Source organism: Impatiens glandulifera, chromosome 2, assembly GCF_907164915.1.
Source record: "Impatiens glandulifera chromosome 2, dImpGla2.1, whole genome shotgun sequence".
NCBI classification, from domain to species: Eukaryota; Viridiplantae; Streptophyta; class Magnoliopsida; order Ericales; family Balsaminaceae; genus Impatiens; species Impatiens glandulifera.
This window is the reverse complement of record NC_061863.1, coordinates 50314943-50331273: the sequence shown is the minus strand read 5'-3', so window position 1 is coordinate 50331273 and position 16331 is coordinate 50314943. Positions and strand designations below refer to the sequence as shown.

Genomic DNA, 16331 nt, shown 5'->3' with positions numbered 1-16331 from the left:
AGTATAAAACTGTAAGTACGTTTAATATTAAAAAACCAATCTGCCATGCATTGAACACAAAGCGAACTATTCTTTCGCCTTTTACTAAAGAATACCGTGTATTCATTGCTATACGTGGCATACCTTAATTTTTGGTGGGATTCTTTCTCCAAGATCCCTACAACTCATTCTAAACATTTATTTTACTTTATTACTTTTTTATCGAAGTATTTTTTTATTGTCTATCAATCTAGTTTTTAAAATTAATTATTATTTTTTTATTTATATTTATTTATTAAATTTTGGATAATTAGTAAGTGATTATTCTAATGTATCACATATTATACAAATTTTATTTAACAAACTATGGTATATTATAAAATAAATATCATGTATATAATGTGTAATAAGTAATCCATATTAGATAGAATAAATATAAATGTGATGTCTTAGATTCCCCAAAATTTTATTTAAATTTTTGTCTAAAGAATATTAGATTTCATTCAAATTAAATTAATTGAAGAGATAAAAATAAAATCATCCATGTTTAATAACCCACTTAGGTAGGAATTGAATATATTTTTAATAATAATAAATCAATTTCTAAGACAAAAAACCACCAAATCCAAATATCCTAAGTCCCTCTGTAACCACTCGATAAACTTTATTACAAACAAATGAGCAAAGTAAATGATGCAAGTCCTCTTGAAAAAAATAATAATAATAGAAAGTATCCACCAAGTTATCAATAATGTCACAAGATATAAAATATTAGCCCCATTAGATAGTGAATTACAGAGAGTTTTGTTATTTGTCCCACATTGTAAGTTGAAGCTAAAATGGATTTCCAAAAGTTATATAAAAATGCCACTTTGTTTATTGCTTAAGCTAAGCAGCCATGCATTGAACACATATTGAATTATTCTTTCGCCTTTAAAAGAATACCACACATATTATGCTCATTTTATTGGGCAGAGACATCTCTTATAAAATAAATATCATGTATATTGATTGAAGTAGAGACATAAATGTGAACATCTTAGATTCTTGAAAAAAAAAATTTATTTAAATTTTTGTCTAAAGAAGAAATTAGATTTCATTAAAATTAAATCGAAGAGTTAGAAACAAGACAATCAATATCCTAAGACCAAATCCATATATCCTAATGTTCTTAATCCAACATCAACTACATCTGTGGAAGGAAAAGAAAAGGAGATAAAACATTGCAATCTTTAACATTGATATATGAATCTCAATCTGGGTAAACAAAAATGGACATGAACTGAATTCCCAGTTCAATCTGAAAATATTGTCCTTCAAAAGACATTACGATAAAGTAACCCACGGTTGGGGAGAAAACATTATCGGATACCGCCTGGGAAATTCTCCTATCTTAGCCGAAAAATTTACCATCAATTAGAAATTATAAGTTAACATAAGTGTGACGATTTTGTTTTCTCGTGGGGATTTAGCTCAAGGATTAAAGAATATCAAATGGAATGTGGCATAAGTTAATAGAGGTGTTGTAGTTGTAGAGTAAAATGGGACATAAGATTTTTCTTCATCGATTTTAGTGGGAGTGAGATAAGGCATTCATATAAATATCATTGAATTTAAATGATGTTTTCAAGAAACTAAGCTGCTAATATGTATTGTAATTAATATATCTAGGTACATATGTAAAATATCGGATAAAATTTGAATATTATTAAAAAATTGTGATATATGGGAGTGAGAATAATTGGAAAATCGAAAAATAAAATAAAATTGATATTTGTTCTTTTACCAATGTTGTAAATAATATGAAAATAAATTGAATCAAACTGACATAAAGGATAAAAAATAAATTGAATCAAACTGACATAAAAGATAAAATAAGCTTTCAGTAAAAGTGTAAATATGTTCAGAAACAAAAGGTAAAACAAAATATAATTATTATTAATTACTTACGTAATACTGACCTGTCAAAACGATGCTGTTTTAGGAAAGATGACAAAAAGGCCCCAACTTTTTGTTTGTCAATATTTGAATAAGTCTAAATGTTGTAAATATTTAAATATATAAATCTTTTAACAATTTTATAACTGCATAATTATTTTGAAATTAAAATATCTTAGATGCATATTCATTCATTAATTAGCAAAAAATCAATCTGAATTAATGGTCACAATTAACTAAATTTTTCTTTACATATTATATATTTATAAGATAACTAATTATTAACTGAGGTGGTGTATATTCGGAGGACGGAGTTAGGATTTGAAACTTACCCGGACTAATTTTTTATCAAAAAAATCTATCTGAGCTAGTTTTATAATCATATCAAATAAACAAACAAAATAAACTAAATTTATTGTCACTAGTGCCTTTTAGCGACGTTAAATAATCAATAACGACGTTAGTTTACCGTCGTTATTGATAAATAACGACAGGGTATTTAGGGCTACCCGGGCTACAGCCCTGGCCGACTTGTACTTGGTTCCGCCCATGTGTATATTAGTAAAAAACCCTAATTGTCATGAAGTTATAAGAGTTAATAAATTACTATTTTGACATTATAATAATCTTAGCGAAATTGAATTTATGATAGATCTCTCAAACACGATTCTTACGTAATTCAAATTCAAATATCATAGTTAGTTAGATTAAATATATATATATTTTTTAAATCAATTCTGAATTGTCAAGTGGTCCATTATAGAGTGGTAACAAAAGTTAATGATGGCATAATTTAATGAGCCTTCACCAGAGGTTCCCTTGAAAAACGAAAAAAAAAAATAATCTCAAGAGCTTGTTTGATATGGGTTTTTGGAAAGACTGTTTTGAGGTTTAATTTTTTTTATCACATCACTATTACTCTAATATCAAAAAAATACTAATTTGATAGATTAAAATATTAAAATACATCTACTTTAATTTTATAAAATTTCATTTTAAATACAAAATAAATTTCACTAACTAAACCAATTAAAACTCAAATAACTTATTCCTTTTATCAAACAATATTTTGTAACAAAAACCTCAAATAAAGAAAGTCTTCTACAATCAAACATTATTTCATCTACTTTCTCATAAATTAAATTACTAAATTAATTAACCAAAATATTATCTAATTTAATTATTGTGCTTTTTATCAAATACCTTTTTAATTATTTTTAACAAGAATACTCATCTTTTCAAAATCTCGCCCATAAACATTTTTTTAACCGAACAAGCTACAAGAAATAACAATATCAGCTCATTCATAAATTGAAGTAATATGGATATGGAATAAAAAGGTAAATGAAAGATTAAAACAAGCTGCAATAATAATACCAGTGTACCGAAATGGTTAGACAGAGTAGTATATATACATGATGTACAAAAACAATGTAAAAAGTAAAAAATTAATTGTAAAAAAAAAGAGAGACAATAAAAGGGTCAAAGGAACAAAAGAGTGAGGTTGACTTCACAAAGAAAATTGCAACAGTCTGAATTTCAGAATAATTACACACAACACATGCATGCACTCAGACAAAAATTAATTCAATTAATTCATTAATTACTGAACCGGGTTTTTTTTTTTTCTGTTCTTCAATTTGAATTTTCAGAACAGTACCTGCAGTCAAACTTCATCATTATACCTGCCCACAGAAAATTTATTATTAATTTATAAATATATATAAAATACAAAAAATATTTATTACATATTTAGTTAGGTTTAGGGTTGTAAATTGTAATGAGTGTATGTATGAAAATGGAATCTGATTGAAACCCTAGCTAGAAACCATCCATTCTGTCCCTGCCATATTACAAACCCTAGAAAATGACATATCAATTCATATCCCTTAATTATGATGCAACCAATTTATTCCCCTCTTCCTTTATTTCATCTTGTGTCACAATTTAAACCCATTTTATATAAATAAAAATAAATAAAATAATGCATCATCGATCTCCTCATCAATATATATATATATATAGACCTTATGACAGTTCATCTAAACCCTAAACTAAAGTACTACTATTTCTTCATCAATCTCTCTCTCTCTCTCTCTAGGGTTTAGCATATATTCTTTAACCTAGCTCAAGCTTGTGATCACCATTAATGGAGGAGGAGCTCAAGCTAATGGCTATCCTATACAAAGGTTCAGGCTTCATCATTGATCATCATAGGCTTTCTATATTGTGATGTTTTTACCGGTTCTATCCCTCTTGAGCTTTTTCTTTTTACTTTCATTTTGTTTTTATTTTCTGTTCTTAGACGGTGGTTCAATGTTTCTTGACCTTGCAAGTCCACCGTTCTTTAATTTTGTTTTTGAATCATTTGATATAGTTTATTTATTTGTATGGTTTTGTATGTATATCATGATTAATTATTTAATAAATGGATTGTTTTAATTTTTATAATTAATTTGTAATTTACATTTGAAGTAGTGAGTAGAGTGTATAAACATTTTTTATGACATTTTATATATAGTTCTGATAACTATTTGAAATAATCTATGTAACAAAAAATAAATTTAATTAATGATTTATTGTAAATGGGTTATACAAACACATAATTTCTCAACTGTGTCGACATGTGGATTGGTCTGTGTATATATATATTAAGAAAATGTGAGATTTACCTTTAATGATAATAAATATTAATAAGAAATTAAAAAAAGTCACTTGTAATTCAAAATTTTATGATTTCAGTAAAGCATTAATAAAAATAAATAGAGGATTTCATATTGATTTCAACAGGAAGAACTAAATATATATGTACAAGTATTGATCGGTCTATAATCCTTTCAGTATGATAGACTATACAAACTATATATTAAAAAATTAATTAAAACCTTTATGTTACAAAACTATATAATACAAACTTTAAGACTGAAAAAAGGAAGAAAAAAAATGAAATAAGGGTTTTAGTGTAATTTTGTTTTTTACTTAAAAACATCTATAAATTGGAAAGAAAGAACCTGCCACTTTTTTAAATTAATTAAAAAAATGATTTTGTAATTTTAACTAATGTAATATAGTTAAATGAATAAAATGTCAATTTTTTAACAAAAAAAAAAAATCAATAATTTAACAAGTTTCAAAATATGATTAATTCACAATTTTGACCTCCCAACTTGTACTTATTGAAAGGTAACGCTATCAAAATTTAACTAATTATTCAATATATTTAATCCCAAATATTAAGTTTGAGATCAATTTAGTTTAGGGCCTAAGCTAGTTGTGTTTATTCATATCATTTACCTTAAAATTCAGATATTCTTTTGTGTGTTTTTTATAAATATTTTATTATGCAACTTTAATATGCAATATGGACCCAGTCAAAAATGACAAGTTAGGAACTGTTTCTTCATTGTTTGACCGACCATAAATTGGGTCGAAAAATCGAGTCATCCAATTGACTTTGTTCTATTTTTTTGTTTTGTTTATACGTCATTATGTATTTATCATTTTTTCTAAAAGAATATTTTATTTATGGTACTAACAATAATATTGTATTGTTTGGTTAAAAAATAAACACTAATTCATTATCTTTTATATATTTTTATATTATTTTGATCTAAATATTATATATATATATATTTTAAAATATGCAAAGTTTTTATTTTTTTATTTAACAAACAAATATTTTAATATTAAAATAAAGTGATATGATTTCAAATTGAAAATAATAAATATTATATCGGAATTAAAAAAATAAAGAAAAACATATTAATATATAAATGTTATAATTGAAGATAACCCTTTACAATATCGATAAAATTACAAATAATTGAACCAAATTAACATAATTCAAACAATACAATCTGATAACAAAAAAAGATGGAGATTAAAGCGTATCAAGCACGCTATGTTTCCACTGACTCAGTTATTAGAACATTTCTAATACTCAAACTTTTGTACATAAATAAATTTAATTTGAATCAATATTTATTAATTATAAGGATTCATTTTAAAAATGTTCAGTAGAGACTATTATATATATATTAATATATATGTATATATATTAATATATATAAAATGATGTTTAATTTTTAAAATATCTGGATTTTTGGGTCAAAACTATGATTAATTTGAATATATACGTGACAATAAATGAATATTTGGGTCGGATTGTGGGTTGACCTGTCATAAACTTAAAATCGTTAAAAATAAAATAAAAAATGCTTATAGATACGTTTCAAACTTAATTAAAACCTAACAAAAACAATTATAACTTTTTAACCATTAGAATAATAAGATTTTATATTTTTAATTCAACATTAAATTTGATAAACACGAGACATTTTAACAATATAAGTTAACCTAAGATTTTATATTTTTAATTCAACACTAAATTTGATGAACGCGAGACATTTTAACAATATAAGTTAACCCGGGTCAAAAAACTGTAGTTAATTTGGATATATATGTGAGAGTAAATGAATATTTGAGTCAGATTATTGGTTTACCCGCTCATAAATTTAAAACAATTAAAAATAAAATTAAAAATATTATCACATTTTTATCACAATTTTTTTTCACGGTTTTTTATATCAATTACTTTTATTCGTACATACATGCTAGTCTATATATATATATATAATGATGCTTAATTTTTAAGTGTCCGGATTGCCGGGTCGAGAGCTGTGGTTAATTTGGATATATGTGAGAATAAATGGATACTTTGGTCGGATTGTGGGTTGACCCACCCAAAAAAAATTTACCGTAATATTTTTTTACGGTTTTTTATATTATTACTTGTGCAAATGTACGTGATACATGCTAGTTTTATTAATAATGATAAGTTTCTAACCTAACCGTTAGCATCACGAATGAAATTATTGTATTACATTTTTTTTAATTTATTAACTAAAATATATTTAGTTAGAATCTAACTAGAAATAAAAGGAAAGTTCAAAGCATTTGTTTTGTGAGTTGCAAACAACGCGTGAGATTGGCAAAATCCAACTCTCTTAAGAAAAGAGAGTCTAATTTATTTTTATTTTGTTTAAATCGGATTCGATTGCGACTAAATCGGCGTAGAATAATAATCACTTTACTTTACTTTGCAAAGCAAAGTGGGCCCCATGATTTCCTCTTCCACCCACTCACTAAACCAAGAACCGGTTTCTATGGGCCCGCCCATCTATAACCCTGGTAATCCTCAATCCAATCCAACGGCCCACATCTCTCAACTCCTCCCCCACGCAACCCCCCAGTTTCGCCACCCTTCAATTTCAAGAAGCCGACCACTTTCTTTCTTTCTTCAACACCACTTTCCCTTTTCCTTTTCTCTCTCTCTCCTCTCTCTAATTAAAACATTATTAATTATTATTATTATTATTATTGTCTTCTCTTAATCCAATTATTATTATTATATCTCTTCAAATTAAATAAATCTAGTCAAACTTAAAATATGTAAAGTAGAAATATTATTTAATTAATAAACAAGTTAATAATAAAGTCATAAAGTAAATAAAAGGAGTGTTTATTTAATTACGTTTACTCACATATATAACTTACACGTTGATCTTTTCCCGGGAGAGCAGATTCATCAACAAAAGACGGATATACCCCCTTAATCCTTGTACACCTCTTACATTGTCAAGGGTAATTTCGTCCTTTATCATTAATTGCAACAGTTTTACGTTTATTTTTAATTTTTTTATTATCACTCTTCCATTTTCAAGGGGATCCGGAATTCTTTCATACTTCCCGAATCAAAACCAGAGAGAGAGAGATAAAGAGAGATTGGGAGAGAGATTCTCCTTCGTGTTTCTAAGTTCCGTTTCCTTGTTTTGATCATCCGGTGGTTTCACTTTTCTCAGTTCCGACACAAACTGAAGACAGAGTTTCTCGAACAAACGAGGTTTTCGGTACTTACAAACTTGTCGTGCTGTTTTTTTTCCGATAATCAACCACTCATGCCGGGAAATCGGCAAGTCCGTAGTAATGGTTGTGTTTCCAATCCGCCACTCGGAGAACTTGAAGGTGAACTCCCTTTTCTTCCTTTTCTAATTTATGTCCATTCTAGTCTTTACCATTTTATAATTATTCGTGTTAAATACCTAAATGACTGTTTAACTTTTTATGATTGATCAGATGCTGTAAGAAGGTTGAAAGTTGATCAGCAAAATGGTAGCTTGGTTTCTTATCCTGATCGACCCGGTGAACCGGACTGTATACACTATTTAAGGACTGGACAATGTGGTTATAGAAGCAATTGCAGGTTCAATCACCCTTCTTCTGTAGGACAGGTACTTGTTTATCTAGTATTTCTTAAGAGATAGATTTTGTGTATATATAAATATACACTTCTTTCCTTATAAGTTTATGCAATGAAATGAAATGAAATGCAATAATGTTATTTATTTTATTTTCTTCAGGGTGGAACCTATGGAGGAGAATTTCCAGAAAGAGTTGGGCAACCTGATTGTGTGGTATAACATTTTCCCTTATCTTGGATGACTTATATCTTCATTTGTTCTATGCTTATTTTGCTTCCTTCTATGATGCACCATTCTCCTATAGAAGGTAATTGGGTTCTTCAGCTTTTATTTGTTTTCTTACTGAAATTGGAAAAGGGTGGTTTATATTCTAGTATGTTTTCATACAAAGGCTTACAACTGATTTAATTTAAGAGATTCATGATGAATTTAGGTACATATTATTTATTCGTTACTTCCCCATCGATCAATTGCAGAGCATGAAATTCCATGTTGGAATCGTGTTAAATCCGAATGTGATGTGAGTTTTGAGTTTTGGACTAGCGAAAGGGGGAAATACATTATTATTAACTTTTATCTAGAGCTTATAAGCTAATTTTTTGTAGGAGAAATTTGATTTGCCTCTGATCTACAATACTATTTTAAGCTCATATTTTTTGTGCATGAGGGATTTGTAGTTCTTAGATTGTATCTATTTTGTATGGTTGGAAATGAGTTTAATTTTGATAAAACATTTCCTGCTAGTGCATCTCTAACTTTGAGATTTTGTTCCAGCACTATCTTAAGACAGGAACCTGCAAATATGGATCATCCTGTAAATATCATCATCCGGCAGATAGAAATGGTGCTGGACAGGTTGTGTACAATACTTTGGGCCTTCCTTTGCGACAGGTGCTTATACTGTTTTGAAATTGTCCCTTTAGGATGATTGTTAGTAGCTCATGCTTTCTACATTTGATTGATTTTTAGGAAGAAAAGTCATGTTCCTTCTACATGAGAACTGGACAATGCAAATTTGGAGCTGCATGTAAATTCCATCATCCTGAACCTTCATCTGTTGGAACCTTCTTGCCGGTTTATGGAACTCCAGGCTCGTCGGTCGTGCAATTCTCTGGTCCTCCATATGCATCTGGACCGCCCCTGCAGGGATTTCAAAACTATGGATCTGTTATTGTACCATCTCAAAACATGGTATCTTCAAATGGATGGAATACTTATCTGGTTAGTGAATTAACACATTTGAAGTTGAGACTCTTATTATATGCTTCCATCTTCAGCCAAGTCATTTAAACTTTTGTGTACACGTCTCAAAGGTTTAGAGAAACTTAATTACTTCAGTATATGATGATTTCTTCACATTACTAGCAATTAACCATGAGAGTTCCCCCCTAATCTCTTGACATTGTTCAAAACAGGGGTGTCCTGTGCCTGCTTTGGGGTCAGATCTCAGTTATTACAAAAATGTGGTGGAATCAGGATCCAGTTCAATACCTCCTTTGTCGACAACAGTTAATTCTTATCTGCCTGAAAGACCAGATAAACCAGAATGCCGGAATTACTTGAGCACAGGAAACTGCAAATACGGATCTGGTTGCAAGTACCATCATCCTCGGGATCGATCTCCTCAATGGGCTGCATACACTTTAGGCCCGCTTGGACTTCCAATGAGACCCGTAAGTCAAATTAGTTCATTTTTTAATCCCCTCCTTACAATTTCTGTTTAGTTATCTAGATTGATATTCAAAATGAGAGACAACCGAGAACATAATCTCATCCACATATACGTTTTTTGATCCAGAATTTTTCATGTTATTGTTGGTGTACAGGGACAAGCTGTCTGTTCACACTATAGTCTATATGGATTATGCAAGTATGGCCCAAGTTGCAAATTTGATCACCCATTGGCAGGATATTATTCCTATAACTATAGTTTGAATCATCCAACTCTATCGTCCACAGTTGATCCAAGTTTTGGCCCCCAGTATCAAATGAACGCAATGTCATCTCTCACGACTAAATATTCATCTAATAAGTTAATTACCAACTTGAGCCAGAAGAAACCCGATGAGGTTTCAGATGAAAGCCCAATTGCGGAGACTCCTCCTCTTGAAGAAGATTCGTCAGAAATTAATGGTTTGTCTACTACTACTAGCCTGGAACTGGATGTGCACCAAGATGACAATACGGTTTGATCTTTGATTTGGCGGGACATGGATTTTTGGCATCAACTTTTCTTTTTGGGTTTATTTATGTATGGAGAAAGGAATGTATTTGATTTTGTTTTGTTTAGGATGATGAAAGGAAAGAAGAGGAATGTTTTTTTTGGGTGGTGAATAATAATAAATTGGAGGTGAAGATAATATCACACCCATTTTTAATATATGATTAGTTTGCTGTATACTTTTCAGTTTTGTCACTTAAAAGACAACATTATTATTATTATTATTGTTATTGTTGCTAAACGTGATAATATGGCATGCTCTGCTGCCTCTTGAAATTTACCATGTTCTTATAATCATTACCTAAATTGAAGAAGATCAAACATGTTTAAATGGTATTTGAGTTTTTTTTTTTTTTTTGTAAATTACTTGTGTCCTGTCTTGAATTTCCATGACACAACATGTTAGTGTTACATGTTTTGTTTGATTTCTCATTTTGGATTTTTTTTTTTTAATTATAACAATTATTGTCCTACCCTTGTTCCAAATTGGTCTGGGGGGTTTAAGGTTGTCTTCATAGTAGATTAATGAAAAAATATTTTGATTTTTCTTCATTTAGTGCTGGTTTGATATTGATTTTTTTTGAAATTTTATCCAAAACCCATTATTTTATTTACTTTCACTTCATTTATCAAATACCCTTTGTTTAATATATCACTTCTCATCTTTATATCTAATCTATTTTGAAGGATAGAATGATGCTTAAAATAAAAAAAAAAATTGTAAGCAAACAATTTTATTTTATCCAAAATTCAGAAAAAACCTAAAAAATAATTAAGAGATCAAACAAGCTCTAAAATGTTCTGATGCAAAAGCCCTAAAATATTGGCATTAATCCGCAGCCGAGATTTTCTGTGATCTTTGCCATTGCCGTCGCCTCAGGCGAACCCATGTTTAGAACCCACAAAAAAAAAATCGAGCGTTATCAACTTTGAATACTCAGTCGAGCGATTATGATCAGAACGATTCGGGGTTGGAGAAATGGCTCCGCTGATTTTGGATTCCTAAGGAATCGGATTAGGTCAGTACGGGCATTAAGCTCAGCGGTAATTGATATGGCCGATAGAGATGGAGAGTTGAGGGTTTTTGTAGTCGCCGGAGAAGTCTCAGGTGACAACATTGGTTCCCGTCTCATGGCTTCTCTCAGGAAGCTCTCTCCTTTCCCCGTTCGTTTTGCTGGTGTTGGCGGGTTCTCTTTCAATCTCTTTCTCTTCTTATATGTGCAAAATGTTGTTGTTTTTTTTCATTGAATCTAATTAAATTCGTCTTAGCTCCATGATGTCCAAGCAAGGATTGAAATCTTTATTCCCAATGGAAGATATATCTGTGATGGGAATATGGGAATTGTTGCCACATTTATATAAGTTCAGGGTGAGCTATCCTATAAGTAAGAAAATACTGCTAATGTTCTAGTAAATTAATTTCTTCATTTCAAATGAGAATTGATAGTAGATTGAATTATGGATTGCAGGTTAGGTTGGAGGAAACAGTTGAGGCTGCATTATCATTCAAACCCCATGTTATAGTGACTGTGGATGCTAAGGGTTTTTCATTTCGACTGCTTAAGAAGATAAGAAGGGGTTCTCTTTTAGCTAGAAATAGTCGGAAGGGATTTCCTGCTCCTCCTCTGCACTTCCATTACGTGGCTCCTTCATTTTGGGCATGGAAAGGGGGTGAATCGAGACTACGAGGGCTTTCTGAATTCGTGGATCATGTATTATGTATACTTCCTTTCGAGGAAGAAGTTTGCAGATTGAATGGATTGGCTGCAACATTTGTTGGACATCCTGTACTTGAAGATGCTTTAGAGGCTGCAAATGAAACAGAAGACGGAATAAAGATGAAAGGAAATTCTGAAGAGTTTAGAAATCAATATGGCTTATCTACAGGTACTATTTATTAACTTTTTGTTCTTGAATGTTCATCTTTTCACTTGTTCCTTTTGTAATTCTTCTGGACTGTCTCTTATCTATGGAAAAAAGGAGCAACAATCGTTAGCTTGCTTCCAGGAAGCAGATTACAGGAGGTAACCCGCATGCTTCCCATCTTCTTGAATACAATGGAGCTTTTAAAGGAGTCGTGTCCTTCTGATCTATTGACTGCAGCAATTCATGTGGCACCCAATAAGCATGTGGAAGACTACATTGCCAGTTATTCACACAAATTGAATTTACCCGTCGTTCTGATTCCAGGCGGATCATCAAACATGAGATATGATGCTTTCAGTGTGAGTACGATATTAATGATCTTTCACCCACCATGGGTAGACAACAGGCTTGTACTATAGGGTTTACTATCTTGAGGTTTTAGATTCGATTCTCATTTATAGCAACAAATTGAAGATCACCGCTTAGAAACAGAACTTAATTACAAAATTCATATAATCAATTTTTGTATGGGCATGGCAGGCCAGCAGAATGGCCTTATGTACTTCGGGAACAGTAGCAGTGGAGTTGCAGCTAGCACGTGTACCTTGTCTGGTAGCCTATCGAGCCCATTTGTTAACCGAATATTTGATACGCTATAAAGCGAAAGTACAATACATATCTCTTCCCAATATTCTTTTGGATGAACCCGTCCTTCCTGAAGTCCTTTTCCATGCATGCACGCCTTCAAATCTAGCTTCAATTGTCAGGTAACATCTTAAACGCTTATGGTTTGACGATTCAGATCATTTTTAACTGTCAGATTACGTTTTCAGGGAAGTAATGTACAATGAGGGTGTGCGGAATGTTCAAGTTGCCGCGGCTGAAAGAGTTATGCGGTTGTTGTTATCACGACCCGGAGGAAATGAGAAATTGACATCATTATCAAATGATTATAAACCTAGTACAATCGCAGCATTTACCATTCTGTACTCTCCCAGGAAATAATTAATCTCCAAAATTTTGAATTAGAAGGGCTTCTTGTACATCCAGCAAGTAAGTGTCCTTTCTATGTGTTGAATTGAAATATTTAAAATTGTATGTCTAAACTTGCATGAGAAAATCAATAATTTTTTTTAATGAAATAGTAACACTAATAATGTTCACCCATATTCTAGTGGAGCATGTTTATCTAAAATCAAGCAAAACCTCAACTTGATTGAATGGTGTTCCTAATTGTAGGAATTAATTTGGATCTAAGAGAATTGGTAGTATAAATATAAGGCCTCAAAACTCATAATGTATTGTATAATAAAAACAAATTGTTCTGTAGAAAATCAGTTTATAGTATAATGGCATCAACTAATTCATCTAAGGTCACAACGGTCCTCGTGTTTCTATTGGTAACGTCTTTAGTGTTGAGTTTATATACGACCACCGAAGCCACCCCTATTAGTTATGGGAGTATAAATAATGGAGATTCAGGGAACTTTGGTAGTAGACACGGTGACCAACAAGCCAACACTTATACAAGAGGTTGCGAAGAAGCTAATAGATGCAGAGGAGGGTAGGGATGTCTCCCACCATTTTTTTTTGTTTCATCTCCATATGATTTTCATTTATATTATTAATAAGTTATTTGGGGCTCTAAACCAATATATAATTTCTCATTTTTATTTGAAGTTGTTAATTAATGCACATCAAATTAATTAAGGCTGTAATAGCTTTATCCAATTGTATTTCCCATTTTCTTGGGGTTGAAATGAATAATATCCATAATTGTTGGTCATTTTATCAGATTTATTGAGTTATTATTATTATTATTCAACTTAAAATAGAGTTTATTATTTGAAAGAAGTTTACACCAAGTTATAACTATTCCTTTTGAGTTATATAATAGCTTTTGTTTTCCTTTACACTTTGTGGTGCTTTACTTTTCATGTTTTTATTCATCTTACTTTCTTAATTTTTTTTTGAATTTTAAATATTTTGTAGTCAATTTTTTTATATATTAAATTGATCAAAAAATAAATATAAATATATAAAGATCTTCATGTTTTTATTCATCTTACTTTCTTAATTTTTTTTTGAATTTTAAATATTTTGTAGTCAATTTTTTTATATATTTTTATTCGAATTCGAATCACAAAATTACGAATATCAAAATTCGAATACGAATACCGAATCGAATCAAAAGTATTTGATTCATTTACAACCCTACCTACAAATACACATCCTCCTTGTGCATTTATACAAAGGATATATTTTTTCACCAAAGTGCTCCTAGAACCACACCTCTTAAGCAACTTAAGCAAGCACATATTCTTGTAAAATTGGTCACAAGTCTTGCTTAAGATTTAAAGTCTCACTTTCGAAATCAAGAACAACCCTTTTGTAGGTTTTTATTTTTCTTTTCATCATCTGTTTTTGTTTATGTAATGAGCTCATTCAAATATAATCTTTGCTATTTTTATTTTTGGTTGTAGCGTCATATGTTTTTTTTAGGAATTATTGGAACTTCTTTGAGTAAAAATAATTTCATTTAGACAAAAAAAAATGAGAAAATTCATAACAGTCATAATTAAAATCAAAATTAGAATAAAATGAGAGAAAATAAAAGAAATCAAAAGACAAAACATCAATAATGGTCCAAGTTTTACTCAATCACACCAAATGATCAAACTCTATCTTATAAGCTCTTCAAGTTCTGGAAAATACTAATCCGGTTTGATATGTTCTCAAAAATCATTTTATTCCGCTTGAGCCAAACGGTCCACCAAATAATAACCGAATGGAAAGTTATTTTTTCACAACACAACATATACTAGCGATAAATTATTGAACTCTTATGTATTAACTTATTTCTCTTTTGATTAATTTGTATTTTGAGTTTATTATATCGGGTTGAGTTTATAGATAACTAAACGAAAAAGAATATTAAAAACATCACTTGTACAACTAAAAAATCTTACAAATACATTTAGAGTTACTGAGATGAGTTATAATTAATTGATTCAAGAATCCACTAAATTTTGCATTACAAATTCCTCTAAACACAATATTAATTACATGAGAAAATCAATATTTGTTTTAATGAAAATATATAAGATTAATATAATTATTCAAAATTAAGAAATAGTAATACTAATAATAACCAATAGTAAATAATAAGTGTCCATCCATATTTTAGCTTTTGAATGGTGTTCCTAATTATAGGAATTAATTATGGATCTAATATTATTAGGAGAAGTAGTATAAATATAAAGCTTCAAAACTCATAATATTATAAAATAAAAATAAAAATAAATTGTTCTATCGAAAACTAGCGTACAGTATAATGGCATCAACTAATTCATCTAAGGTCACAAGGGTGCTCGTGTTTCTAATGGTAACGTCTTTAGTGTTGAGTTTATATACGACCACCGAAGCCACCACTATTAGTTATGGGGGTATAAATAAAGGAGATTCAGGGAACTTTGGTAAAAGACACGGTGACCAACAAGCCAACCCTTATAAAAGAGGTTGCGAAAAAATTAATAGATGCAGAGGAGGAGAGTAGGGTAGTATCCCTAGGGTACCCTACATCCCACGAAATGTTAAAGGGTGATGAACCGTAGTGATGCCTCCAATCAATTCTTTGCATGTTTCATATCTCTATATGTTTTTCATTTATATTAATAATAAGATATTTGGGGTTCTAAACCAATAAATAATTTCTCATTTTTATTTGCAGTTGTTAATTAATATGTACGCAAATTAATTAATGCTGTAATTAGCTTTATCTTGTATTTCCCATTTTCTTGGGTTTGAAATGAATATATTCATCATTGTTTCTCAGCTTATAATTTTCATGTTTTTATCCATTTTACTTTCTTAGACTCATTTGTTTTAATTTTGTTTTGTTTGTTGTTTCTTACCATTTTTTATTTATTAAATGATCATATGTTAAAGGAAAAAAATGAAATGATATTGTCCATTTTGTTAACATTTTTTTTGAGACAACTAAGTTTTTATTTAGTAAAATTTTTAGTTAAGTTTAGGCTAGATTTCCTTAAAGAAAAAGTTCAAAG

The 16331-nt window shown here is 29.9% G+C and overlaps 2 protein-coding genes and 1 non-coding gene across 3 annotated transcripts; all 3 read left to right on the top strand.

Annotated features, from left to right (window-relative positions):
- Positions 1-41: 41 nt before the first annotated feature.
- On the top strand, positions 42-158 carry LOC124928261. Its single transcript, XR_007098480.1, has one exon. It is a non-coding gene; the product is annotated as a U5 spliceosomal RNA (small nuclear RNA).
- Positions 159-7656: 7498 nt separating this feature from the next.
- Positions 7657-10593, top strand: LOC124926137 (zinc finger CCCH domain-containing protein 12-like). The gene is made up of 7 exons (XM_047466312.1): positions 7657-7941; positions 8053-8207; positions 8337-8390; positions 8952-9068; positions 9147-9398; positions 9593-9850; positions 10004-10593. Exons 1-7 carry the CDS (start codon positions 7875-7877, stop codon positions 10367-10369), a joined length of 1269 nt encoding a protein of 422 aa, XP_047322268.1. The 5' UTR covers positions 7657-7874; the 3' UTR covers positions 10370-10593.
- Positions 10594-11257: 664 nt separating this feature from the next.
- On the top strand, positions 11258-13456 carry LOC124926139 (probable lipid-A-disaccharide synthase, mitochondrial). Its single transcript, XM_047466313.1, has 5 exons — positions 11258-11585; positions 11668-11767; positions 11868-12285; positions 12379-12623; positions 12805-13456. The coding sequence occupies exons 1-5, from the start codon at positions 11350-11352 to the stop codon at positions 13033-13035; spliced, it is 1230 nt and encodes a 409-aa protein (XP_047322269.1). The 5' UTR covers positions 11258-11349; the 3' UTR covers positions 13036-13456.
- Positions 13457-16331: the final 2875 nt, after the last annotated feature.

Bases quoted from the DNA above. Each gene is read 5' to 3' on its own strand.
- LOC124926137 (XM_047466312.1), top strand. From the start codon at position 7,875: ATGCCGGGAAATCGGCAAGTCCGTAGTAATGGTTGTGTTTCCAATCCG. The intron at 7,942-8,052 runs GTGAACTCCCTT...ATGATTGATCAG, and splicing joins GCCACTCGGAGAACTTGAAG to ATGCTGTAAGAAGGTTGAAA. The intron at 8,208-8,336 runs GTACTTGTTTAT...TATTTTCTTCAG, and splicing joins ACCCTTCTTCTGTAGGACAG to GGTGGAACCTATGGAGGAGA.
- LOC124926139 (XM_047466313.1), top strand. From the start codon at position 11,350: ATGATCAGAACGATTCGGGGTTGGAGAAATGGCTCCGCTGATTTTGGA. The intron at 12,286-12,378 runs GTACTATTTATT...TATGGAAAAAAG, and splicing joins TCAATATGGCTTATCTACAG to GAGCAACAATCGTTAGCTTG. The intron at 12,624-12,804 runs GTGAGTACGATA...TGGGCATGGCAG, and splicing joins TGAGATATGATGCTTTCAGT to GCCAGCAGAATGGCCTTATG.